This window comes from Chrysochloris asiatica, unplaced genomic scaffold (genome assembly GCF_000296735.1).
Source record: "Chrysochloris asiatica unplaced genomic scaffold, ChrAsi1.0 scaffold00054, whole genome shotgun sequence".
Classification (NCBI taxonomy): Eukaryota; Metazoa; Chordata; class Mammalia; order Afrosoricida; family Chrysochloridae; genus Chrysochloris; species Chrysochloris asiatica.
In genome coordinates, this window is record NW_006408572.1 from 8,546,000 (window position 1) to 8,571,779 (window position 25,780).

At 49.0% G+C, this 25,780-nt stretch overlaps 3 protein-coding genes across 5 annotated transcripts; all 3 read left to right on the forward strand.

Moving 5' to 3' along the window:
- Positions 1 to 1,349: 1,349 nt before the first annotated feature.
- On the forward strand, positions 1,350 to 13,092 carry ALOX12 (arachidonate 12-lipoxygenase). The gene is made up of 14 exons (XM_006863332.1): positions 1,350 to 1,529; positions 1,931 to 2,132; positions 3,373 to 3,454; positions 3,552 to 3,674; positions 3,790 to 3,893; positions 4,124 to 4,284; positions 5,390 to 5,533; positions 6,548 to 6,757; positions 9,574 to 9,660; positions 9,872 to 10,041; positions 10,489 to 10,610; positions 12,356 to 12,456; positions 12,552 to 12,722; positions 12,815 to 13,092. Exons 1-14 carry the CDS (start codon positions 1,395 to 1,397, stop codon positions 12,992 to 12,994), a joined length of 1,992 nt encoding a protein of 663 aa, XP_006863394.1. The 5' UTR covers positions 1,350 to 1,394; the 3' UTR covers positions 12,995 to 13,092.
- Positions 13,093 to 16,329: 3,237 nt separating this feature from the next.
- RNASEK (ribonuclease, RNase K) lies at positions 16,330 to 17,917 on the forward strand. The gene is made up of 3 exons (XM_006863333.1): positions 16,330 to 16,407; positions 17,278 to 17,354; positions 17,776 to 17,917. The coding sequence occupies exons 1-3, from the start codon at positions 16,330 to 16,332 to the stop codon at positions 17,915 to 17,917; spliced, it is 297 nt and encodes a 98-aa protein (XP_006863395.1).
- A 358-nt stretch (positions 17,918 to 18,275) lies between these two features.
- On the forward strand, positions 18,276 to 21,204 carry LOC102816602 (chromosome unknown open reading frame, human C17orf49). 3 transcript variants are annotated; one of them, XM_006863334.1, is made up of 6 exons: positions 18,276 to 18,409; positions 18,624 to 18,718; positions 19,407 to 19,508; positions 20,164 to 20,354; positions 20,563 to 20,667; positions 20,921 to 21,204. In XM_006863334.1, exons 1-6 carry the CDS (start codon positions 18,389 to 18,391, stop codon positions 20,983 to 20,985), a joined length of 579 nt encoding a protein of 192 aa, XP_006863396.1. In that variant the 5' UTR covers positions 18,276 to 18,388; the 3' UTR covers positions 20,986 to 21,204. The 3 variants fall into 3 exon arrangements, with proteins under 3 accessions (XP_006863396.1, XP_006863397.1, XP_006863398.1); XM_006863335.1 differs by having other exon boundaries at positions 20,925 to 21,204; XM_006863336.1 differs by lacking the exon at positions 19,407 to 19,508 and having other exon boundaries at positions 20,925 to 21,204.
- The last annotated feature ends 4,576 nt before the right edge of the window (positions 21,205 to 25,780 follow it).

Consider the following 25,780-nt stretch of genomic DNA (forward strand, 5'->3'; position numbering starts at 1 on the left):
CCAAGGAGCACTCTGGCTGCACTTCTTCCAAAACAGATCTATTGGTTCTTTTGGCAGTCCATGGCACTTTCAGTATTCTCCTCCAACACCACAACTCAAAGGCATCAATTCTTCTACGATCTCTAGGTAGATTCTAACCACCAACTTTCCTCTTAACCATTGGTGCCTCCTAGGGACTCCCCCGACTCCTGCTGTGGTGCTGTAGGATAAATACTGGACTGCTAACTGAAAGGTCAGCAGGTTCAAACCCACCAGCCACTCCTTGGAAACCCTATAAAGGATCACTGTGAGTCTGAACCGATTCCACGGCACTTGACAACAGGGACTCCACCGGAAGTGTGATGGTTCTGTAAAAGAAGCTCTGGACTGCTAACCACAAACCCACCAGCCACTCCACAGAGAAAGATAAGGCTTTCTGCTCCCGCAAAGATTTACAACCTCAAAACCCCTAGGTCACTGAGTCAGAACCACCTGTAAGGCACATAATGACGATTCCACCTGGGGTCCTAAGGCCAGATGTTTAAAACGGAGTTGGAAGTAGGAAAAAGGAGAAAAATCTTTGAGCTATTATTTTTCCAGGTTCTAGGCTACCTGAAAAGGATCTCTGGTGGAGAAGTGGTTAGGCACTGGACTGATAACTGAAAGGTTGAACTCAGCAGAGCTCCTAGGGAGAAAGCTATGCCAGTCTGTTTCCATACAGATCGCAACCTTGAAACCCTGTGGGCCATTCTACTCTGTCCTATAGCGTCGCAATGAGTCGGAATGAACTCGAAGGCAACGGTTATGTTTGTTTGTGCAGCCTGGTCACTTATAGAGGGACCAACGGCGGTAAAGAGTTCGGTAACGGGACCCGCAGTAGAACACACCCCGAACTCACTCTGCTCCCCAGTTTCCAATCCAGAAAAACTGATACTTTCGCCGTTTTACCTAAGACTAACACACCACCTTGCCCCGCCCCCACCCGTACCCCTGTCCTTTCCTCCTAAATCCGCAAAAGGTCTGAAATCTCCGGAAGTGCACTCAGCCTAGCTCCCTGCAGCCCTGAGACTCGGGTCCCCCGGTCTCCTAGGGTAGCGAGGAGAATCTATGAGACCCTGCTGTATCCACCTATTCTTTGGCCTCACTCTATGCCAGGCCCCCTTTATCTTCTCACGGCTGCGCTCCGCTGGGGAAGCGTGGCTCTTTCCCACAGCCCAGCTTTACCGGGCGCAGGTTCGGGCTAGTCTAGGGCGGGGACTTGGGAGCGCCTTCCAGTAGCGCGAAGGGCGGGGACGAAGACCCATCTCTTTAAGGGCCGGGTCTGGCCCCGAGGCGCCTGGACACCGCTGGCGGCTTGGGGAGGTCCGAGTGTCGCGTGGGACCCGACTCCGCTTCCCTGCGCTGCCCGGGGCGCAATGGGCCGCTACCGTATCCGTGTGACTACCGGAGCCTGGATCTTCTCCGGGTCTTACAACCGCGTGCAGCTGTGGCTGGTTGGAGCGCGCGGGTCGGCGGAGCTGGAGCTACAGCTGAGGCCGGCGCGAGGCGAGGTCGGCGGCAGAGCGGGGCCGGCTGGGCTGTATTTAAACGGGAGGGCAGGTTCAGATCCAGGCGAGGCTACAAGTGGGACTGCGCCTTGCTGGAATTTAGGGAGTTGGGGCACCGCCGCGGAAGGCGGAGCGGGGCGCGGGAAGAGGGTCAGGATCCCTGAGTTCAGACTGAGACTCCAGCTCCTTCTCCCTACCCTTGACTCCAACTCCTTCCTTCTCCAAGTGATCCCGAAGCCCGTACAGAAATGTCATTCGTGGTCAGACGTAATAAGAGCAGAGAGGTACCGTTCTTGTCGTTCTGATGAAATAAATGGGCGTCCAACCTAACCTGAGCTGCTCCTCTAACAACAAGGCCACTCCACGCTCCCTGCTACTAAGTCTTGCGGGTTCTGGTCCCACAGGAGGAGGAATTTGAACACGATACTCTGGAGGACTTGGGGCCACTGCAGTTCGTCAAGTTGCGCAAACACCACTCCCTGGTGGACGACGCGTGGTTCTGCGACCGCATCACGGTGCAGGGCCCTGGGACCAGCGCGGAGGCTGCCTTCCCATGCTACCGCTGGGTGCAGGGCCAGGAAATCCTGAACCTACCTGAAGGCACCGGTGAGGGGGCTAGGGTGGGAGTGCGGTGTAGGTCGGGGAGTGGGAGTGCAGGACTTCAAAAACCTGCTGCAGGACACAGGATAGGAAAGGTCTGAAAGATCTAGTGAAGGGGTGGGCAGAGGTAGGATGCTAGAGAGCAAATTGGAAAATAATGTCAGGAATGTTTGCATGGGATACAAAAGATGGAGTCCAGAAATGCATGATGTAAAGATTCCATCTTCAAGGTGAGGACAGAGATCCGAGTTGAAGCAATGATGAGAGACAGAAAAAGTCAAAGTGTAAAGGCAACCTCTGTGACTCTGTGACAAATTAGAGCCAGGATAGGTAAGGGTAACACATGGCACAGCAGGTGACAGGTGGTAGGTAAGCAGGAGATAGCTAAGAGAGACAAACACTATGACACTGTTGAGCTAGTAAGGTTGGGAAACTAAGAAAGAACTGTAGGGGTGGGAGATCACATTGGCAGGGGTGGGGATGAAGGATAGAAAGTGCTGAATTCGCTACTGTGAGAAAAAGGGAAGGCAGATGACTATAAAGCGAACTGAGGGCACAAGGTAGGTATGGATGGGACATGAACTGTGTGTCTTTGAGGGACAAATGGCAAAGTACAGATTAGCGGACGAATGTACTAAATATAGACTATCACAGAAAATCGGTTAAGGAGAAATCAGGTAAAGAAAGTAAGCATGGAACATTTTGAAGACAGGTAAAGGTGTGGATAGGTGAGGCCAGGGCAGGTGAAATTAACAAAGCAATATGTAATCAAAGATAGGTGTGGGCATATGAGTTAAGATTTTATCACTTTAATTAAGGTGATCTATACTCCTGGTGTGGCACTGTAGGATCAGCACTGGACTTCAAACCACAAGGTCAGCGGTTCAAATTCACCAGCTGCTCCTCAGAAACCCTACAGAGAGTCAGAACTGACTCGACGCCACTTAACAACAAATCCAGGCATAGGTATTGATGAAATAGGGTCAGATAGGGGAAGATGAGTTGAGACAAGAAAGGACGTCAAAACATTTCTCATGGCAAGAAATGAGGGCCGAGATAGGTGTTACAGGAAGGAGTACAAAGCTGACAAGACAGGATTAACGCGTCTGGGATCAATCAAGTGAGGCCAAGGCAGAGATAAAAGCAACAGTGCAAGACTGTAAACAAGGGAACCGACTACAAAAGAGTAGGGGATAGCATGGGACCAGACCAAGCAGGATGCTGAGTGCTCTTAATGTCTCCCCAGCTCGCCTGGCAGGAAATAATGCCTTGGACGTGTTCCAGAGGCATCGAGAGAAGGAACTAGAAGAAAGACAGCAGATCTACTGGTGACCACCTACCCACAGATCTCCCCACCCTTCTCAATGACCCTGCCCCCCAAGATTGACTCTACCTGCTTCCTGAACCCTTATTCCTAACTCCTAGCTGGGCCTCCTGGAAGGAAGGATTACCCTTGACAATAGCTGCAGACTCTAAAGATGATCTGCCTCCCAATGTGAGATTCCATGAGGAGAAAAGACTGGATTTTGAATGGACTCTGAAGGCAGGGTAAGGAAAGGGGTCAGGGTGGAGTGAGGGCTGACAGATCCAAGAATGTGAAGGTATGTGGTGAGGGGCTGAGGGATCGCAGATGATGAGTTGTTTTCATTCTCACTTATCCTAGGGCTCTAGAAATTGCCCTCAAACGTGTTTATACCCTCCTGAGCTCCTGGGACCACCTAGAGGATTTCAATCAGATCTTCTGGGGTCAGAAGAGTATGCTGGCTGGTAAGTGATTCTCCAGGTCTCACTAAGCCCCTCTTGATGAATCTCCATCACATTCCATAGGTTCCCCCAAAAACTCCCACCAGATGAGAACACTTAATCAAGCCTGGTCATTTTACAGAGGCTTTAAAATGTACAGACAGGGGCTGAATGGAGGTGGTCATGTGCCTGGATCTCTGCCGGAGAGTCTGGAGAAGAGGCTGTGGGCCAATGTCTTTCTCCCCACCCCACAGAAAAGGTTCGCCAATGCTGGAAAGATGATGAGCTTTTTGGCTACCAGTTCCTCAATGGTGCCAACCCCATGCTGTTGAGACGCTCCAGATCTCTTCCCTCCCGGCTAGTGCTGCCCTCTGGGACAGAAGAGCTTCGGGCCCAGTTGGAGAAGGAACTCCAGGTACCTCCTCCCACCTTTCATTTTTCTCTCCTTGGCCACGGGGCAAGATCTGGTGAAAGGGCGAAACCCGAGATCAATGTAGTGGGAGGGAGGCTGCAGGAACCACTGCCCTGGATGCAGAGTTCTGCACCTCCATAAAAAGCTAGAGATTATAAAAAATGTAGAGGCAAAAATATGAGCTCCCAACATGGAGGAGAACACCAGACGGATCTCCAGAGCATGGACAAGGCCAGAGATATTAGTGAAGACAATCCTGGCTGGATATCAGGGATTAGACACAAGTGTCCATGGGCATGAAGAGGGCAGGCGAGTGCACCGTAAGGTAGGGAAAATCAAGAACTTGCCTGGAAAAGAGGTGGAATTCGAAGAGATGAACTGGACATAAGGTTCAGACTAGGCAGGTTTGTGTGTGCATATGTGTGACTGTGCTGTGCTTGGGGGCAGTGGTGGAGTCCGGGTATGGCGCTGTAGGATCAGCACTAAACTGCTAAGTAAAAGGTCAGCAGTTCTAGCCCACCAGCTGTTCCTTGGAAAACCCTTACAGGGTCACTCTGAGTTGGAGGGGAGTCCTGATGTGGCACTGTGGGATAAGCACTCCACTACAATGAAAGCTGGTACTCAGAAACCCTACAGGATCACTATGAGTTAGAACTGACATGACAGCACTTAACAACAATAACAACATGCATGACTATGTGTGACTATGCTGTACTTTGTGGCAGTGGTAGCCAGGAAAATTCTCTGGATTCCTTGCAGTAAGAGAATCTGCTTGGTTGGTTGGACTAGAAACACAGGTATTATGCAGTAAGAGATGATGGGGGAAGGTCCTGGTCATCTTGACAAGGGGATAGCTTAGCAAACACTTCCCATGGTTCTCAATTCAGATAGACTATCATACATCCCTGGGGCAAAACATCTCCCCTCGCTTGGCTTAGTTCTTCACTTTCAAATGAAAGAATTGGAATAATGGTTCTGCCTCTAGGATTCTGGTACTGATACACATTAATAGCAGGGCGCTAGACTCGATACCTTTAAATGTCTTGCTTTTTGTCCTGTTTTCTGGGGGTAGGCGTTGCATTCTAATCATGAATACTTCTCTCTACAGAACAGTTCCTTGTTTGAAGCTGACTTTATTCTGCTGGATGGGATTCCCGCTAATGTGATTCGAGGAGAGCAGCAGTATCTGGCAGCGCCCCTCGTCATGCTAAAGATGGAACCCAATGGGAAGCTGCTCCCCATGGTCATCCAGGTGCGTGCTCCCTTCCAACATGATTCTTTGCTCCCATCACCCTCTGTTCCAGGCACCCAGGCTGCTGGCTGTAAGCTCCCAAACCCCGACCTCACTCAGCAACACTTTCCTTAAGTCGTTCTATGTTTGCTTACAGCCTAGTCTCCCCTGACTCACCCAACTGGAATTACTTGTTCAAGAGTCTTAATGACCTTTTGGAGTTCTTATCCTGTAGCCCAATGGTTCTCAAACTTTAGTGTGCATCAGAATTCCCTGAAGGGCTTGTTAAAACACAGGGTGTCAGACCCCACCCCCAGACTCTGATGGAGGAAGTCTGGGATAGGGACTGTGAATTTGTATTTCTGATAAATTCTAAAGTAATGCGGATGCTATTTAGGGAACGTGTTTTTAGAATCACTATTCCATCTTTTCTAGGCCTCTGACTCTGAACACCTGAACATCCATTTTCTCTCAAATATCTTCTCTCTGCTGTCAACCAGCCTGCCAACAAATTCTGTCATTTATTTCACACATCCAACTTCTCCTTCTCATTCCACCATCCTAACGTAGACCTCCACCATATTCCTCCCAAACCACTGTAAGGGCCTCCGTACTGGTCTCTGTGATCAGTCTCTCCTTCATTCAAGCCTTCAAGCCAACCACAGGGCACTCACACAGCCCCACAACTAGTTAGAAGCAGCATGGGGTGGGAGGGGGGGTGGCTTCAGTCTTCATACTAAATTACAACCTCCTAAAAGGAGCTCTGGTAGTGTAGTGGTTACAAATCGGGCTGCGAGCCGCAAGGTCAGCAGTTCGAAACTACCAGCTGTTCTGCAGGAGAAAGATGAGGCTTTCTGCTCCCGTAAAGATTTCCAGCCTCGGAAACACTGTACAGGGTCGCTATGAGTCGGAACCGACTCCACAGCACATAACAACAACAACAACAAAAGGCAATAATCTTATCTTAGTCCTTTATGTCTTTTTCTAGAATGCTGAGAAATATCTTCAATAAATACTTAATTTCTTTTTCCCCAGATCCAGCCTCCCAACTCGAACTCCTCTGCCCCACCACTCTTCCTGCCCTCAGATCCCCCACTTGCTTGGCTCCTGGCAAAGTCCTGGGTCCGAAATGCAGACTTCCAACTGCACCAGCTCCAGTATCATTTGCTGAACACTCACCTGGTAGCTGAAGTCATCGCTGTCGCCACCATGAGGTGCCTCCCAGAACTGCACCCTGTTTTCAAGGTATAGGCTCAACCTTCCCTTTCAGACCCCAGAGAAAGGAAACAGTTTAATACCTAATAACATTGCAACAACAAAAAAATCTTTATAGCAGTTTGTGAATGGATAATGGAGAAAAAAAATCAAGGTCTTGGTGTTGGAGAAAGAGCAACAGGCCTAGGTATAAGGTTGAAGAGAAAAACAAGCTTCGCTTTTGCATCGCCTGTCTGGTACTGTGGGTTAAGCATTGAACTGCGAGTTGAAAGGTTAAGAATTTAAATCCACCAGACACTGTAGGAGACCGATGTGACAGTCTGCCTCCATAAAGATTTATAGTTTCAGAAACCCTAAGGAGCTGTACATAGCAGGTGTAATAATTGAATGTGTTTCTGCTGGGGCTTCTACCCTAACACCAAAACTGGCCAAGAGTAGATGTGGCCACTTTGGATTCTCAGAGAGCAGAGACAAGATGGAGACCTGTATGGTGAATAGACTGGGATTTGTTGGTCTCATGATGTCTTCTGCATCACCATCTTCTGCTCTGAACAGGGTTCACACCTAACATTCCCTTCTTAGTTCAGCCACTCCCCATGTGGCTCCACAGCACACAGCTGGGTCGTTGTTATCAGGGCCCACAGGAGGACTAAGCCCACATAGGTCAGCCTGTGCAGGCTCTGAATCCTGGATCGGCACTCACCAGATGGGTTTCACAGTCTTCACTCCAGACAGGGATAATAGGGGCTCTATCATGGGTTGTGAAAGGATTGCATGACAGAACCAAATGTGTGAAACAGACTGAATGCTTCGAAAACCATTAGTTCTTACAAGGCATAGGATGAAGACTTGTTTGTGGTCGGGTACTTCTCTCCTCGTGTAGACTCTGGGCTTTCTAGTATACTCACATCATCTTTCCATGAACTCTCTGCTTTGATCTTAGCACCAGGGGTATCTGCTGGGTCCTAGCCTGTGTCCAGGATCAATGACTCAGATGATGTTGTTACCAGGTGTTATCGAGTTGGTTCCAACTGGATTCCTTGCAGATAGGAGGACGTAAGGGTATGGAGTAGTGGCCCATGTAGAACAAACCCTTGTCTGGTGCTGTGCCATCCCCACAACAGTGCGAATGTTTGCGCTCACGATTGCAGCTACTCTGTCAATCCGCCTTGTTGAGGGTTTTCCTTTCTTTCGCTCATCCTCTACTTACCAAGCATGATCTAGAGGTTAGTTCCTCCTGACAACATGTCCAAAGTAAACAAGACAATGTCTCACTATCCTGGCTTCTAAGCAGCATTCTGGATATACTTCTCCCAAGACAGATTTGTTTGTTCTTACGGCAATCCATGGTAGAGTCAGTAATATTCTTGAACATCATAACCCAAATGTATAAATTCTTCTTATGTTTTCCTTTGCATTGTCCAGCTTTCACATGCATATGTTGTTGTTGTTGGTAAGTGTACCATGGAGTCGGTTCCAACTCATAGTGACCCTGCACAGGGTTTCCGAGGCTGTAAATCCTTATGGGAGCAGAAACCCTCATCTTTCTCCCACGGAACCACTGGTGGTTTTGAACTGCTGACCTTGAGATTAGCAGCCCTATTCGTAACGACTATGCTACCAGAGCTCCTTCCCATACATATGAGGCAATTGAAAATACCATGACTTGGGTCAAGTGTACCTTAGTTATCAAAGTGACATCTTTGCTTTTGAGATACTTGAAAGAGGTCTTTTGCTGCAGATCTGCCTGATGTAATACGTCATTTGATTTCTTGACTGCTGAGTCCTTGAACACTGTGGATCCAAGTAAAACGAAATCCTTGACAACTTCAGAATTTCTCCATTTATCCTGACATTGCTTATTGGCCCAGCTGTGAGAATTTTTGCTTTATTATTGAGGTGTAATCCACACTGAAAGGTGCAGTCCTTGATCTTCATCAATGACTGTTTCAAGTCTGCTTCACTTTCAGCAAGCCAAGTTGTCACCTACATACCGTAGGTTGTTAGTGAGTCTTCCTCCAATCCTGATGTCACGTTCTTCTTCATATAGTGCAGTTTCTTGAATTATTTGCTCAATATTTAATAAGCCAGATAAATAACAAAACTCAATCAACCCTGTATAGCAACTGGGGGAATGAGAAGACAAAAGAGAAACATGTGGCCTTTTGTACTAGCTAAGGAAAATCATGGGCCTGCCAGCGCCGAACTGGAGCTGTGGCAGACAGAAAATGCCCCTCTGCTGCAGCAGCAGGTAGCTCTCTCAGAGTTCTCTAATGCTGACTGAAGATACCCAACTCCCAAAAGAACTTAAAAGAAAAAAAGAGTAAAATGATCAGAGGTGGGCTTTGAAAGTGAGCAGAGGCTAGTTTAAATGACAAGGGTGTGAATGATAAGAGGAAGTCTCAATAGACAAAGTGCATGCAAGGTGGAAATAATGCAAGGTAATGTTAACAGCTACGATTTGAGGACTTGTGTGTGCCAGACACTGTGCTAAACACTCTTAATCACTCACATAGGCATGACTACAGCACCCTGAGGTAAGAGAGTGTATTTCCCCTCTGACAGATGAGTAGGTCACCAATTAGAGGGTTTATTGTCTTGGCCAAGTTCCCAAGCAAGTGGTGAACCACAGACTCAAAGCCTGGTGAGTCTGGCTCAACCCTAACACACACACAGGGGCATGAGAAAGCATGAGGGTGAGTGACTGGAGAAGCAGGAGACTAGCCTGTCCAGGCAGCTGCAGGGAGGAAGTCATCTAGGGAGAAAGCCACCACCTGGGCCCCACTCCCTACAAGGGATCAAGCATGGCCTCCATTAACCAAACCTTCCATTCCCCTCCACCCTAGCTCCTGATCCCCCATATCCGCTACACCATGGAAATCAACACCCGGGCCCGCACCCAACTCATCTCAGATGGAGGCATATTTGATAAGGTAGGGAAGGAAGGCATGGGATATGGGACCAGCTAACCATGCATCTATAATCTGCCATCTTCAGGATCGCAGACCAATGATGTGTAAATGCCCTGCCCCTTTTATACCCATGACTTAAATCTGAAAACCCAAAAGCTAAACCCCTAATCTAGTATTCCATGATTCTGAGACCTACTCTGTCCCTCAAAACTTCTCAATTCTCTTGCCCCAGGCCGTGAGCACAGGAGGAGGGGGTCATGTGACCTTGCTCCAGCGGGCAACGGCACAACTGACCTACTGCTCCCTCTGTGCTCCTGACGACCTGGCTGACAGGGGCCTGCTGGGACTCCCGAATGCTCTCTATGCCCATGATGCTTTACAGCTCTGGGACATCACTGCCCGGTGGGTGAGAGCTGAAGCTGAGAAATGGAGGTGGGGGTGTGTGAGGAGGGAGAGTTTCTGGCTTGAGATCTGCATGAGAAACAGAAAACTTCAAAAGAAGGAAAAGGAAGAGGGTCTAAGCAAAGAAAGCTGATGTTTAGAAAAGGATGAAGAGGAGTGAAGAGATGGTGGGGAAAGCTGTGGGCGGGGGAGACTATGGGATCTGGAGGGATCTGCGTTTTTGTTAGGAAGACCAGGTACTGTAGCTGTATTGGGGATTCCACGAACTAATGACTCAATTCCTGGTCCTTGCTATAGTAAGTAGTAAGATCTGGGGAATGTCCCAAAAGCAAGTCTGGGAGGATTTGTCACAGAGGCAGTGAATGACAGTGGGCAGAGGCCACAGTAAAGGGGAAGAGAGGTCAGAAACACCTTCTCTCAAAGAGCTCACTTCCCTCCCCCGGGCAGGTACGTGGAGGGGATCATCCACATCTTCTACCAAAGCGATGATGTCGTGAGAGGGGACCCTGAGCTGCAAGCCTGGTGTCGGGAGATTACTGAGGTGGGGCTGTGCCAGGCCCAGGACCGAGGTATAATGGCCACAACATCCATGCCCTAGAGGGGGTCTGAGGCTGCACCACCTCACCAGTCCAGGACCAAACTTTCTCTAGTACTTCTCAGTACTGTCCCACAAGTACTTCAAGCCCCCGAAAATCCTATTTACTATTCCCCTTGGTCATCTTCTCCCCAAATCATAGCTACATTTAGAAATTTAAAATGGTGGTGGTGGTGCTTGTGTGCCGTGGAGTCCGTTCTGACTCAAAGTAACCCTGCACAGGGTTTCCGAGGCTATAAATCTTTATGGGAGCAGAAAGCCTTACCTTTCTTCCACAGAACAGCTGGCAGTTTCTAACTTCTGACCTTGAGATTAGCTGCCTAACTTATAACCACTACACTAGAGCTCCTTTGAGGAGAAATTTTAAATAGACATTCTCAAATTCACTTTGTTGTCATTGTTGTTAAGTGCCATATCAAGTCAGTTCCAACTCACAGTGACCCTGTATTGGGTTTCCAAGGAGCAGCTGGTAAGTTTGAACTGCCAATCTTACAGTTCAAACCGGCCTTTCCGTTCAGGGCTTATCCTGCAGTACCATGACCTCCCCCTTACTCTCTCTCAGGTCTGCTAGCTCATCTTTGCCTAATTTTCCCAACACCTTTAGAGGAAGTGTGCTAAAATTTAAAACCGCCCAGTATTTGCGGTCAGAAACCCAAGTTCAAGATCAGCCTCTGCCTTTTCCCAACAAAGCAATCCTGACAAGCTGTTTAATCTCTCTGGCCTTCAGTTTTCTTATTTATAAAATAGGAATCATTGTATTTCTCCTACTTAACTCCTAAGATTATTGGCTCTGTGAGCCCCAACTTCACTGTAAAATTAGTGACGTGGAATACCCTTTGGGAAGCCCTCCTAAATGTGACACTAGAAACGCATGACTTCCCTTATTACCTACTTTATAACTCAGACACTTAAAACCCTCTCTCTGGGAATAGGAGAAAGCATCCCTAAATTCTTAACCACTTTTTGAGGTAGGAGATATCTGATCATTCAGATCATCCCCAAACCTCCCACAATAACAATGGTTGTTACTTATTGAGCATTTACTACATGCTAGGTAATCAGTACATTACCTCATTTATGAGGTGGTGGTTGAGAGCCATCAAGTCAACTCCGACTCATAGCCACCCCATATGACAGAATAGAATTGGCCCAGAGTTATGAAGGCAGATCACCAGGTTTTTCTCCCCTGGGTGGGGTTCAATCTTTCCATCAGCAGCCAAGCATTTAACCATTTGTGCTACCAGGTTGCCTCATTTATGAGATGAGACTGTACCCATGATACAGATGAAGACATTGAGGTTCATAGCGATTAAATAATTAGCCAAAGGTAACCCAAGCTATGGGTCCTTTAGTGGTACTAATAGTAGACACTCAGCTACTAACCAAAAGGTTGGCCATTCAAAGCCACTCATTGGCACTGCGGAAGAAAGTCCTGTTTATCTACTTCCATACAATTACAACCACTGAAAACCCTATGAAGTGCAATTCTACTCTTAAAACATAAGGGGCTGCTGTGAGTTGGAATCAACTGGAAGGCAAAGAGGTTTTAACCCAAGCTATAAAGGCTTCAGCACTGACTGAAATCTACATCTGATGCAATTACATTTGACTAAATGAACAAACATTCATCAATTCTAAAATATGGACATCCCAAGAAATCCTATTTTATTTCTTTCCTTTCATGCTGGAGCCTCTAAATCCTGTTCCTTTCCTGTCCAGGCTTCCCTGTTTCCTTCCAGTCCCGGGCTCAACTTTGCCATTTCCTTACCATGTGTATCTTCACCTGCACTGCCCAGCATGCAGCCATCAATCAAGGCCAGGTATGGACAGCTGAAAGCCCAGGTCCTTGAGGGAGAGGGGTGAAGGTTAGGACCCAAACTACCAGGTTTCCTACGGCTGCAGTTTCTTTCCCCAGATGGACTGGTATGCCTGGGTCCCTAATGCCCCATGCACAATGCGGATGCTCCCACCCACCACCAAGGAAGATGTAACAATGGCCACAGTGATGGGGTCACTACCTGATGTCCAGCAGGCCTGTCTTCAAATGACCATCACATGGCATCTGGGTCGGCAGCAGCCCGACATGGTGAGAGGGGATTCTGGGTAGGGGGCAATTTGAGAAGCTGGATTGTAAGCACATCTGTTTGGGGACTAGGAGATTGTTTGTTCTGTTCTCAGGTACGTCTGGGGCATCATAAAGAAAAATATTTCTCGAACCCCAAAGCCAAGGCTGTGCTAAGCCACTTCCAAACAGAACTGGAAACCCTGGAAAAGGAGATTACAGCCCGGAATGAGCAACTGGACCTGCCCTACGAATACCTGAAGCCTAGTCACATAGAGAACAGTATCACTATCTGAACCCTAAGCTACCCATGCCCCAAGACTACAGACCAGCTCAAGAAACTGACATTTTCATCTAGTTTATGCTTCCCCAAATTTCAGCTGCCAAGGCTCTAGTGTGGTGCTGTAGGATCAGCACTGGACTGTGAACCACAAGGTTAGCAGTTCAAATCAATCAGCTGGCTTGTTGGAAACCCTACCTAGGGTTGCTATGTGTTGGAACTGACTTGAATGCACTTAACAGCAACAAGGCTCTATGAGAGAGGCTTCAGAAAGTTCATGGAAGAATGGAATGAAAAGATAAAGGAACTTTTCCATGAACTTTCTGAAGTGCCCTCGTATTTCCTTCCCCAACTGGGTCACCTACATCAATATCTCACTAGCCCAGAGGACAGCAAAGTTTTTCTGTAAAGAGACAAAGAATAAATATTTTAGGCCTTGTGGGCCACACGGTCTCTGTCACAACTACTCTGCCATTGTAGTAAAAAAGCAGCTACAGACAAAACATCAAGAAATGAGTGTGACTGTATTCCAATAATACTTTACTTATTGACACTGAAATTTGAGCTTCATGTGTCGCAAAGCATTACTCTTCCTGTTTTGTTTTTTTTCTTAACCATGTGAAAATGCAAAAGCCATGCTGGATTTGGCACTCTTAGCTGTACCCTACACTAGCCTGAGGCACTGACCCTGCTTCCAAACCATCCTAGATCACTTGGAGGGTGGCTATTTCGCAGAGAAATCAATTATCTCAGCAAATTCTCCATTCTCAGGAGCCACATTTCATGCTTGGTGACTAACATGCTAAATCCTCTGTTCCTTGGCACCTTTCCACTCACCCCTATTCCTCCTACTCACACATGTATCCCAAATGTCCCTAAATAAATATGGTGTTCTTATCAACATAGAAATGGATACGTAAGAAAACACGGTACATATATATATACAATGGAACTTCACTCAGTCATAAAGAAAGATGAAGTACTAATATACGCTACAACATGGATGAACTCTAAAAACACATCAAGTGAAGTCAATCACAAAAGATCAAATACCTGATGTCACATATATGAAATAGCTAGGACAGGCAAATGAATGGAGCCCAAAGTTTATTCATGGTTACCAGGGGCAGAAGGGTGGAGTCCTGGTGTGGTGCCGTAGGATAAACACTCGACCTCAGGGTTGGTTGGAACCAAAAGGTCGGTGGTTCAACTCACCAGCCACTCCTTGGAAGCCCTATACAGAATCAAAACCAACTAGATGGCACTTAACAACAGGGACAGAAGACAGGGAGAAAGAAGAAGACACTGTTTAGGAAGCACTGAGCTCCTATTTATGGTAGTGAAAATTAGGCAACAAATATTGGTGATGGTTGCACAACTGATTAATGTAGCTTATGCTACTAAATTGTATACATGAAAACTGTGCAAGTGACAAATGTTGTGTTTCCATGAGGGGGGCTTCAAAAAATTCATGGAAAAATTTCATTCCATTTTTTCATGAACTTTTGGAAGCCCCTCGTATCTTAACAATAAAATAAATAATGGTATTTCTAGGGCAGAATAAAACCTTCACATAAGTAGGTTTCCCTCCCCTGACAGTTCCAACAAAAGAAATATGAAATTTGTTTCAATGCCACTTTTACTGTCCTTTGTATCCTGGGATCTCCATGGCTTTCCCAAGTTCCAGGTTCTCCTGCACCACACTTGTAACAATAACCTACACAAGATAAGTGGGAAAATACCAGCCACTGACAGTATTTCTTTGGTTCCGAAACTTCAATATGAACATTATTCCTCTCAATTATGCTGTGATCCCTGTCTATGCTAGCTTAGTACAAAATTGTGTCCTAACACCTCTAGTTCCCAAACCTGTCTCTCACCAGTGAAGTATACAAACTTTTATTTTGAAAGGATAAACTATTCATGTTTTTTTAAATTTTTGTGTCTTACTTTATTATAATGAACCCTCACCAGTTACTCCTTGGAAACCCTACACAGGGTCGCTGAGTCAGAGTCGACTCTAATGGCCCATAACATAGGGAGCCCTCCCTGGTGGTGTAGTGGGTTATACTTTTTGGGCTGCGAACTGCAAAATTAGTAGTTCAAACTCACCAGCCACTCCAGAGGAAAGATGTGGCTGCCTACTTCCCTAAAGATTTACAGACTATACAGGGTTGAGAGGAGTGGGAATTGATTTGGTGACAAGTGGGTTTGGTTTTGCTTTTCATAATTGCCTTCCTATCCTTACAGTAGGGAAGCAAAGTGACATTTTTGTACACTTATTCATTTCTTGGGGAGTCTAAGGGTGGTGCAAATGGTTAAGTTCGCAGCTACTAAACCAAAGACTAGCAGTTCAAACCCACCCAGAGATGCTTCGGAAGAAAGGCATGGTGATCTGCTTCCAAAATCCCTATGTAACAGTTTTACTCTGCAACACATTAGGGTGCCTGAGTCAAAGTCGACTAGATGATACCTAAAAGATGTTTCATTTCTTCAGTACATTTAGCAGAACTGTTCGCCTTCACAACTTGTTCATCCAATCTGCTCTCCCTGGGCTTTTCCTAGCTCACTTATTTTTTCTAGATTTGGTATCCAGAATCGTACAGTATTCCAAGCATGGGTAACAAATTTTTAGTCAGAAACATTTCCAATACCTTTTCCTAAGCACCCTCAAAATTCTAAAGCGTTCTAAACGGCCATCGCTGCTTGGCTTCCGGCAGGGGCTCCAGTCTCCTTTTAAGCTGTCAAATATCTATGAAAGGGTGGGGGATGAGTAGAAAGAAGACAGAGGTGATCCGTCTCCCGTATCTCACCATTGCCCCCTCACAGCTACCACCCCTTACCAAGTTATATGAAGGAAAATCAGATGGTCCCAGTTCTCCACCGCTAAAAACCCAGCTCTGCTCTGCTCTTCAACATTACAGACTCTCTCCGAGGACCTGTTACGACGCGTTCCTGGTCACCTGATCGGTCAAGCCCGGTCACGTGAGGTGTCGGTCCCTTCCATTGCCACTTGCAGAGGAGGAAATCCAAGAGTCAGGACACCCTAGCTCCTCCGATAGTCATGTTCCAGCAAAAGACGTAAACAAATGCTTTCAGAGAATCTTTTGTAGTTTCAGACACTGCCTTACCACGCCAAAGTCCGGAAGGACTCCAAGACACATAGTGTTCTCCGACCTCCAAGCCCCTGGAACGTTGGTTGGGCCCGGAGACCACGCCCCCTAGTCGCCCTCCGCACTGTCGGTTCTCCGTGGCGCGAGCCCCTAACTCTAGCTTGCTCGTCCTTTGCTCATTCTAGGCTTTCTCTCGCGCCGTTTCTGCTAGGCCCACACCTAGCCCATCCCTGACTTCATGGCGTCGCTCCTGTGCTGCGGGCCCAAGGTGGCCGCCTGTGGCATCGTCCTCAGCGCTTGGGGAGTGATCATGTTGGTGAGAGGACTGCCTGCGAGAATCGGAGAGGGCCTGAGGGTCGCCGGGGTTGGAGGAGCTAGGAGGCTAGGAGAAGACGGGTTTTAGAAAGCAGGGGCAGGCTGGAGGGACTGACTGATCATTAGTTGGGCACTGAAAAAAAAAAAAAAAAGAGGCAGAACTGGTATGGAGAAATGAGGAACTGTAGCGGGTGGGGGAACGGGAATACTGGATGGACCCTGGGATGGGAGCCGGAGCTGTTAAATTTGAGAACCCCTCCAAGTAAAGGGAAAAATAGCTGGCCTCCCGAGAGATACTTGAGCGGAATGGAGGGAGCTGAAATGGGTAGTTTCGGCCTTGTTCCTCCAGGACTCTCTGTCCCCACCCCACCCACTGCCATCAAGCTCATTCTGACTCAGAGCGACCCACGATAGGGTTTCCATCTCCCTAGGATCAGAAAGCCTTATCTTTCTTCCCGGGAGCAGCTGGTGGCTTTGAACTGCAGGCCTTCCGGTTAACAGTCCAGTGCTTATCCTACAGCGCCACCAGGGCTCCTTACCCCCCACCCCCGTTCAGAAGACTATAATCAAATGAAGAAGTGCGAATTTCCCCGCATCCCTTCCGCTTAGTCCCGTGATAATGACGCCCCAGCGGAGGAAGAGAATCTGGGTTCCTGGCAAAGATGAGTTGCTCACTACTGCTGCGCTTGCCCCAGCTCCTCAACTCAATGTCACGGCCTCACACAGTATTCCAGGTGGCCCCTAATTCTAGCTCGTTCTAGTTACTACCAGGCCCAAGTGTTGTGGCAACATTATTAGTGGAAGGGACTTAGGGAGTGGCTTGGAGGCCAGGTGCCTGAATTCAACAACCAACCCATTCATCTTTCGTCAGATAATGCTTGGAATCTTTTTCAATGTCCATTCCGCAGTCCTTATTGAGGACGTTCCCTTCACGGACAAAGATTTTGAGTAAGTAGTCGGGTGGGGTAGGTAGGAGGTGGCTGGGTCTGTGGTCAGAATTATGACTGGAGAATTGAGGGAAACTGGACACTTTGAAGGAGCCATTGTGGTAGTGGATGGGGGACACTTGGAGACCCCAAGGCTACAGCCTGCTCTCTTTAGAATATAATAGCCTTCTTGGGAGTCAAACCTCAGAGGCATTCCTAAAACCACCAGTGGTCCCTTCCGGTATTTCACCTGACTTATCGACTCCACGGCACATAACAACAACAACAACAACATCTATGCCTCAGATGGGTGCTAGAACTCACCCCATAGAGTTTTGAAAAATTAATAAATGTTAATGCATGATACCTGACATTAAATATTCCGTAAATGTTGGCTACTATTAATTTTTCTGACATTTCTCTACCTAATCCTCACCCCCTAGGAACGGCCCCCAGAACATATACCGCCTTTATGAGCAAGTCAGCTACAACTGTTTCATCGCCGCGGGCCTTTACCTCCTCCTCGGAGGTTTCTCGTTCTGCCAAGTTCGGCTCAATAAGCGCAAAGAATATATGGTGCGCTAGATGCATCCTCCCCTTCCACTATTTAAAGACTGCCTCCTCCGCCCAGCACGTCCTACTATCCGGCGCCCTCTGCAGGACTGAGTTTCCCTGGCAAAGGATTCAAATTTGTTCTTGACTATCTGTGTAACAATAAAGAGAACCTGCTCTCTTAATCCTCGTGTCCGTGCTTGGGGGCGGGCACGGGACTAAGGTTGGAGATTGGTCTCTAAATGGAAGTCTGGGCCCCCTAGCGGAAGTGGAGGCAAGCAGGGCCCGGAAGTGAGGCATTTTTCCTCTTCCCTGGGGGCGTGGAGGCGGCCTAAGTAATTGCGGTTGATAAGGGGGCAGCTGCTGAGTTCAGCCAATCAACGGCCGGGCGGGGCGGGACTTCCTGCGCGGGAAGCCGGAGCGGCGCGGTTGCCTGGCTCTCCGTGGTCCCGGTTCGCGTGGCAGCGGCGGCGGCAGCGTCTCTGTGAGGAGGCGCGCGGAGCCATGACGTCAGCGTCCACCAAGGTTCGGCCTCCCTAGCGACAGCGCTCTCTGGCGGCCACGGGAGGGCACCCCCCCTCCCTCCCCTACACACACAAACTTCGTTTCCGGCTCAGCAGCTCCAGGCGGGGTGCCGGGCGGGCGGGCAGGAGCCGAACCTGGGGTGGGGCTAGGGGCTTCGGGCGGGGACATCGTGGAGGACGTGCGCCGGTCCCCTGTAATGCTGTCCCGCCCCCAGGTCGGAGAGATATTCTCTGCGGCTGGCGCAGCCTTCACGAAGCTCGGGGAGCTGACGATGCAGCTGCATCCCGTGGCTGACTCTTCTCCCGCGGGGTACGTGACCCTGGGCTTGGACCTGGACACTGAGCGAGGACACTTGGATTCGATTACAGATACGAACACACTCTAGGGCAGGGACAAATGTTAGTTTCCCATTGTGTCTGGAATAAAGAAGAATGTTAAGTGCCGTTGAGTCGGTTCCGACCCATAGCGACCCTGTATAGGGTTGCCGAGAAGCAGCTGGTGAGCTTGAACCACCGACCTTGCAGTTCAAATGGCTTTGCAGTATAGGTGTTAATAAATGATTGTTGAGTGAATGAATGAATGATAGACGAAAACACAGACTAAGACCCATTATTAACCCAACTCATGTTCACATCTCTACTCCATGCTGCGCATACCAGCAGATCAGACCCCACAAATCACCTGGAATTCTTCAGACTGTTACAGACTTTGTGTTAAGGAGTTCCATTTGTTACCCTACTTGTTGAATGGTTTCATTGAGCTTTACACAGCAGCAGGTTGAAGCTCTAAGGTGGTTTTTCAGATACGTGGTTTAGGGCCCACTGGATCCCCAGTGGACCTTAAGAGCTTTTTATAAAGGACTACTTAAGTGATACTTGGGAGGGTCTCCGGAGACTGGGAAGGGAGAAGGCTGGTTGACTGGGGTCTGCATAGCTGTGGGCTGGCTCCACACCCCTCTTCCTGCCTGTCTTGCTATTCCCCCTCTCCCTTCTGACAGTGCGAAGTGGACCGAGACGGAAATAGAGATGCTGAGGGCTGCTGTGAAGCGATTTGGGGACGATCTTAATCGCATCAGCTGTGTCATCAAGGAACGGACAGTGTGAGGGAGGATGGCTGGCAGAGAAAGGGGGGGTGGGCAGCTTTCTTCTACTGAACCCATTGTTCAATTCTCCTCAGAACTTTGTTCCAGCCCAAGTCTTTATTAAAACTGCGCTAGTTTTAGCAGCGTCCCTTTGAGAACTGAAAATACAAGAATTATCACAATTGGTCAGAACTTCCTAAAATCCTCTGGTAATCAGAGCCTTTCAAGATTTTCATTTTAGGTTGCCGCAGATACCCAATTTTTAAATTTGATGATACGAGTTCCCTGGTTATTTATACAGATCTTTTGAGTGTACTACAGTGTTTCCAGGAATATTATGACTCTGAACTAGTTGACTAGATCCACTAATAAGTCTCAGTCTCTCTGTAGATCACCAAGCCTTATGTGGGAGCCTTCCACACCCATACTTTTCCTCCACAAGAGAATTAAGTGATCGGCCTTTCTTGGTACTCAGTTCAGGGATTTCCGCTTCATCTTCTATCTGCCTTGAGTTCATAGCTTAAGGAAAACAAGAACCGTACCAAAGGTTGTGGCCCTCATCTAGACTCAGGAAGGGCTCCCCAGGATTCTCACAGAGTAACCCATTATCCCTTCCCCACCTTCCCTGCTTCCTTCAGCTTCTCTGATGACACCTTCCTCTCTCTTGTCCTAGGGCTCAGATAAAGGCCACAGTGAAACGCAAGGTATATGAAGACTCTGGCATCCCCCTTCCAGCAGAGTCACCCAAGAAAGGACCCAAGAAGTTGGCATCTGGTGTTTTGTCACCTCCTCCAGCAGCCCCTCCACCCAGCAGCTCCATTGTCCCTGAGGCCGGGGGACCCCCCATAAAGAAGCAGAAGGCTGGTGAGGGCTGTGGAGTTGCTGCCTGGGGGTTAAATTCCCAGCTGAGGTTCATTGAGAGAACTGGGCCTGGCTCAGAGGAGGGTACACATCTCTCTTCCTCTCCCTGGGGAGATTCCCAGAGAGGGGCTTGGGGTTGGGGGAGGATGAAGCCTTGGGAAGCTGAGGGGCAGCTAGGGGAAGTAGAACCTAGCTTATGCTCCCCTCCCAGATGTGACTCTCAGTGCTCTGAACGACTCCGATGCCAACAGTGACCTAGTGGATATTGAAGGGCTAGGGGAAACTCCGCCAGCCAAGAAACTCAACTTCGACCAGGGTAGGAGTCCTCCTCCCCCCACACTGACTGAAGGGGAGGGGAGGAAGTGCTTAACTCATCAGTAGGGCGGGTCTCAGCTGAAGCCTCCTTGTTCCCCCTCCCCATTCCCGGGGTTTGGGAAAGGAATATGTTCTCATACATCGTACAGGGGATTGGGCCAGTCTGGAGTTGGGTGTTTTGGTGAGGTTGGGAGTTTTCTTGGAAGCATATTCAGAGCTCGCTCCATCTCTGCCCATTTTACTTCCTGTTCCAGATAGCCTGACCCTGGATTCTGGCCTTCTTATGACCTCTGCTGACCCTCCGCTACTCTCCCACTGAGCCTTCACCTCTGACCCCTCCCATTGTTCACTATGGACCTATAGATCATCTGGAACTCCTACTGAGGCCTGCACTAAAGAAGGTCAGAGGCTCCTGGGCCAGGAAGGTCCACTTTGGAACTCCTACTGAGGCCTGCATAAGCATAGGCCCAGCCTCTTTGACCTCCACCTGATGGACACATTTTTATACAGAAAACAATAAAGATTTTCCTCTCAGCTTGGTGCCTTATTGGAGTGCAAGGGGTGGGTCCATCTCTTCTTAGCCCTCAGGGGCTCAGCCCCTCCTGGGCAGCACTTGCCACCCTGCCTGGAGCAGCATAGCCAATATTGGTAGACTCTCTTCCAGTGCCAATATTTCTGTGCTGCTAGAACCAGGGGAGCTGGATGCGGGCAGCAGAGACTCCGCTTCAAGCTCTGAAGGCAGAACTTACTCCCAGCATCTCTGGCAGGTTGAGCCTACCGTGAGGAATTTTGGAGGGGCTGTTTCCAGAACTTTCATAGCCCCCGCTCCGCCCTTCCCTGAAAGGAGTTTGTCACAGCCCCCAGAGGTGTTTTGTGTCCAGTATCCAGGGTGGCCTCCCAGGGCCAGGCCTTTGCGGTGCCTTCCCCACTCTCTCTCTAACACCACAGTGTGGTTTGGACGTGGCCACAGTGCCGTACAAACCACAGTGTGCTGCTGGGGCGGGAGCAGGACTGGAGTGAATTGTGAGGAAAGGAAGATAAGATGGTGCTGTGAAGACCCTTTCTCCACCATGACCACCAAGAGCAGGGGCCCAGGAAAGACTTCAAAGGAAAACATGGCCCAAGAAAGATTGGGGAAAACAAACCGAGTGTAGGAGCCAAGCAGGCAACTGGAGGAAGAAGGGCCTAACGGATGAGTTCACTCTGCCATAAGAATGGAGCCATCTTTCCTCTGGAAGGATTCACCTACCCAGGCAATCCCTAGGGTAAGGTGAGAGGCCAAGGAACTTGGAAAGGATTGTGGGAGGCCAACGAACTGCCTCCGACTCAGCAAGGGCAGGGACCCAAGCCTCCTGTGTCCATTCCTCCCCTCCCTGGGTCAGACCCAAGAGAAAAGCAAGGAGAGACATGGCCAGGACGGACGGCAGGGTTGGGAGTTGGCAGTCCAGAGGTGGTGGGACCGGAACATGATTGGGAAAGGGGGGCCGGAAGTCTCCTTGGGCCCTGGGCCTGCCACAAGATGGAGGCCTAAAGCAGGAAATGGAGGCAGGGGGAAAGGGGAACAGTAGGGCCCAGGAAGAGGGTCTTCTGGACCTGGGGGTCAGGTCTTCAACCCCCAGTGTTGTCCCTAAACGCTGCTGCTCCTCAGAACCCAGGACCCACCCACACAACAACCCCCTTTAGCCCATCCACCAGGCCCTAGGCAGGCAGGCCCACCCCAGAGAGCCACGTTTAAGCTGAGACAAACATGTCTCTCCCCACCCCCACCCTGGGCCTTCCCTCAGCTTTTTTTCTCCTGTCCAAGACTAATTCTTTTAAAAGCAACCCCTAGAAAGCAAAATCTAAGGGCCAAAGTCTCTTCTGCAAATCAAAATAATATCCTCTAAGAACCAAGAGTTATTCTCCAACCTCCAATTTTACTTTTAACTACCCCCCTCCGACACACCCCCCAAAACTCTTAGCAATCAAAAACCTCTAAGATGGTGTGTGTAAGCAGTCTTTTCAGGCCCTGAGGAATGCCAGATCCCCAAGTCCCTGTATGTCCTACACCTAATCTCTGCTAAGGCCTCCTTCCCCTCATTCCATCTGAAGCCCCCAAACTGAGAAGCTGCCCCCAGCTCCCATCCTCGGCAGAGCCCTTGTGGGTGTGAAGCAGAAATCCAACACTATAATAATGGCTGGAGATGGCGTGGGGCACTCTGGTCTCAGCCTTTGGTTTCCATCTGGTGAACTACAGTTTAGGGGCACAAGAGAAAGTCTCTCGAATCACCCCCTAATTCCAAGACTCACAAAGCCCAACCCCACCCCAGCACGCACCTCCAAGCCTCCCCCCCAACCGCCCGCCACGTCTCTCCTGAAAACAGGGGACACTGTCCTCCCCACTTACCTCAGCTACTCTCCCCTGAGATCCTGGTCCCCTATTTTTGAAGGGAGAAAAAATTGGGGTGCATCCCTCACATTTGGGGTGCAGGAGAAAGGAGCCACCCCAGTCGCATCGCTGGCCTCCTTCCTCTTGACTGGCTCTGGGTGTGAGGAGTGCCCTAGGGAGGGGAGACCCCCACAAGAGAGCTCAGAAGGGGGTTTCTCCACTCCAAGTCAGAATTGGGGACACCCCCCCCAAACCCGTCCCAGCCCATCCGTCTCCAACTCGGCGGGAGAGGCAGCTGCAATGCCCCAGTCAGATTCCCCCAACACTACATTCCTCACCCCATCTAGAGGGGTCCTGGAACCCCCAAAAAATCCCCAAAAAATCTAGGATGTTGGGAAGACAGTCCTAGACTAGATCCCCAAATTTGGGGTCCTCAGATAGCCCCGTTTTTTCAGGAAAATTCCGCCTTTCTCCTGCCTCCCGCCAGCCCTGCTCTGTCCAGATGCCAATTTTGGAAGTCACTCCCTCCTTCCTCCTCCCGGTCTCTCCAGGACCCCCCCCCCCTCTCCTTCGCTCAGGGGCTAGGGTCCAGGACACCTGGCTTCCAGACGGGGGAGGGGGGGCACTCCCCAAAGGGTTAGGGGCCAGAAGGTCAAGCTCATTGCCCCAGTCTTAGGAAAGCAGGAAAGCCCGATCCTCCCTCCCCCTCCCCCCTGGCTGGTCTCGGTGGTGGTTTAGGAAAGCCTAGAGGATTGGAATCTGCCATTGCTATTGCACAGGCAGTTTTTTTTCCCTTGAGTTGGGGGGGTGGGCGGTGGGAGGGAGAGAGGGGAGGAGAGCCGAAAAGAGCAGGGACCCAGGCGTGTAGAAGTGGCCTGAAGTACTCTCTAGCCCCTGCTGCCGTTGGGAACCCACCCCCACCCCCACCTCACCCACATTCCCCGGTCCTCTGTCTACTTTCTGTTTGGGGCTCTTATCATAGAAAATCAGAGTTCACAAATCACCTCCTTGTACCCCACCAGTAGCCCTCCTTGCCACAGTTCCAAAAGCACTATTCTGGTCAGGGCTGTCCACTCAACCTCGGGATACCCCATTTTTCCCATCTTCCCCCAAAGTCGAGGTGTGCTCCCTTAAGAATTGGGGTTCAGAGCCTGAAACCACCTCTTTTCCCTCAGACCTAGCCAAAACATATACAGATAAGAAGAGAGCACTCCCTTTCCAAACTTGCCCCTTCAAATTTGGTCTTGAACTCCCATCCCGAAATTGGGCTTATTTGGGGGTTCACTAAAGAAAGAGACTTCTAGAATCTGAGGTGAGAGAGACCTTTAAGCAAAGGACACTACCAATGCATCATCATGCCTCAAATTAAGTGAACCCCTAAACAATCTCACCTTATGCTTCTCAGCTTCAGCAAATGAAATAGAAGAGCAGCAAAATACCCCCAAAATAAAGACACCCAAAAACTCTGGTCTCCCACTCTGACCTCTCCTTGTTTCTCCCATGGGAGAGGTTTCTTAGTAATCCAGGCATACACATGAATTTCTCCCCTCAAGTAAGTTTCCCACTACTTTCAAATGTTGTTGTTAAGTGCCATCAAGTCGATTCCGACCCATAGGGACCCTGTATAGGGTTTCCAAGGAGCAGCTGGTGAGCTTGAACCATCAACCTTGCAGTTCAAATGGCTTTGCAGTCTGGTGCATTAGCCCACAGTGCCACATGGGAATAGAAAATTCTAATCCCCCCCTCCCCCAGGATAGACTCCCCAGAGGCTTTCACAGTAGCTCCCACGTTCCTATCACGTTCCACCTCAGGCTAATCAAACTGCTGAATTGAATTTCATAATTCGACAATCTAACCTGAGCCTTGAAACTTATATTGTATTCTAAACAGCTGTGCCCCCAAATCAGCATGACTTCCCTACTTGAAATCAGGCTGATAAGAACCTTAACTGCCAATATACATGAGTGACTATGAACTCCCAAAATAAAACTCGTATTCACTTCCCAAAGATCAACCAGTAGGTTTTCTAGATAGTCCAAGATGACAGAGTTGGGTAAAACTTCCAAATCGTAGGTGTCAGAAACCCCAGAACTAATTTAGCTTTAAAACAAGCACTGTGCCTCAAAATTACCATAGGCCCTCAAGTTTGAATGCAACTCTAGTGCTCATAACAAGTAAACCAGCTCAATACCCCATAATTAGTAAGTACCCCACAAATGACCATATAACCGAATTTCAAGTCCATCCTGATACTAAAGGGAAGTCTCAACTTAACCCTGTCCCCAAACTGGGCAGAGACTACTCGAGAAAACCCTTACATGCCAAAGCCATCTAACTATACTGAATCCTCAGTGGTGTCTGATTCCCAGTTTTTCGTTTGTGCGCTCCAGATAAAGACACTCTCAAATCTGAAGCGGGGGACCAGGCCTGGACATGCAGCTTATGGACAATAGTCAATGGTTCCTGGTCAGCCGTAAACTCACATGAGCCCAAACCCAAGGTATTCCTGCTTTGCAGCTGTCCTCCACTCTGGCTCCCCTTCTCTAAATGAAGCCTGGTACCCCAAAGTCTGCACAAACAAAAGATGAGGTGGTGCTCATGCCTAGCTACTAGATTGGGTTACCAGGCCCTTTCTGCCTTCCCTACCTCCTGAAAACCTTCCCTGTTTGCCCCCAATGAGATGGATTGGCACAGTGGCAGCAGCATCGGGCTCAAGTGTAGCAACGACTGATTGTGAGGTTGACAT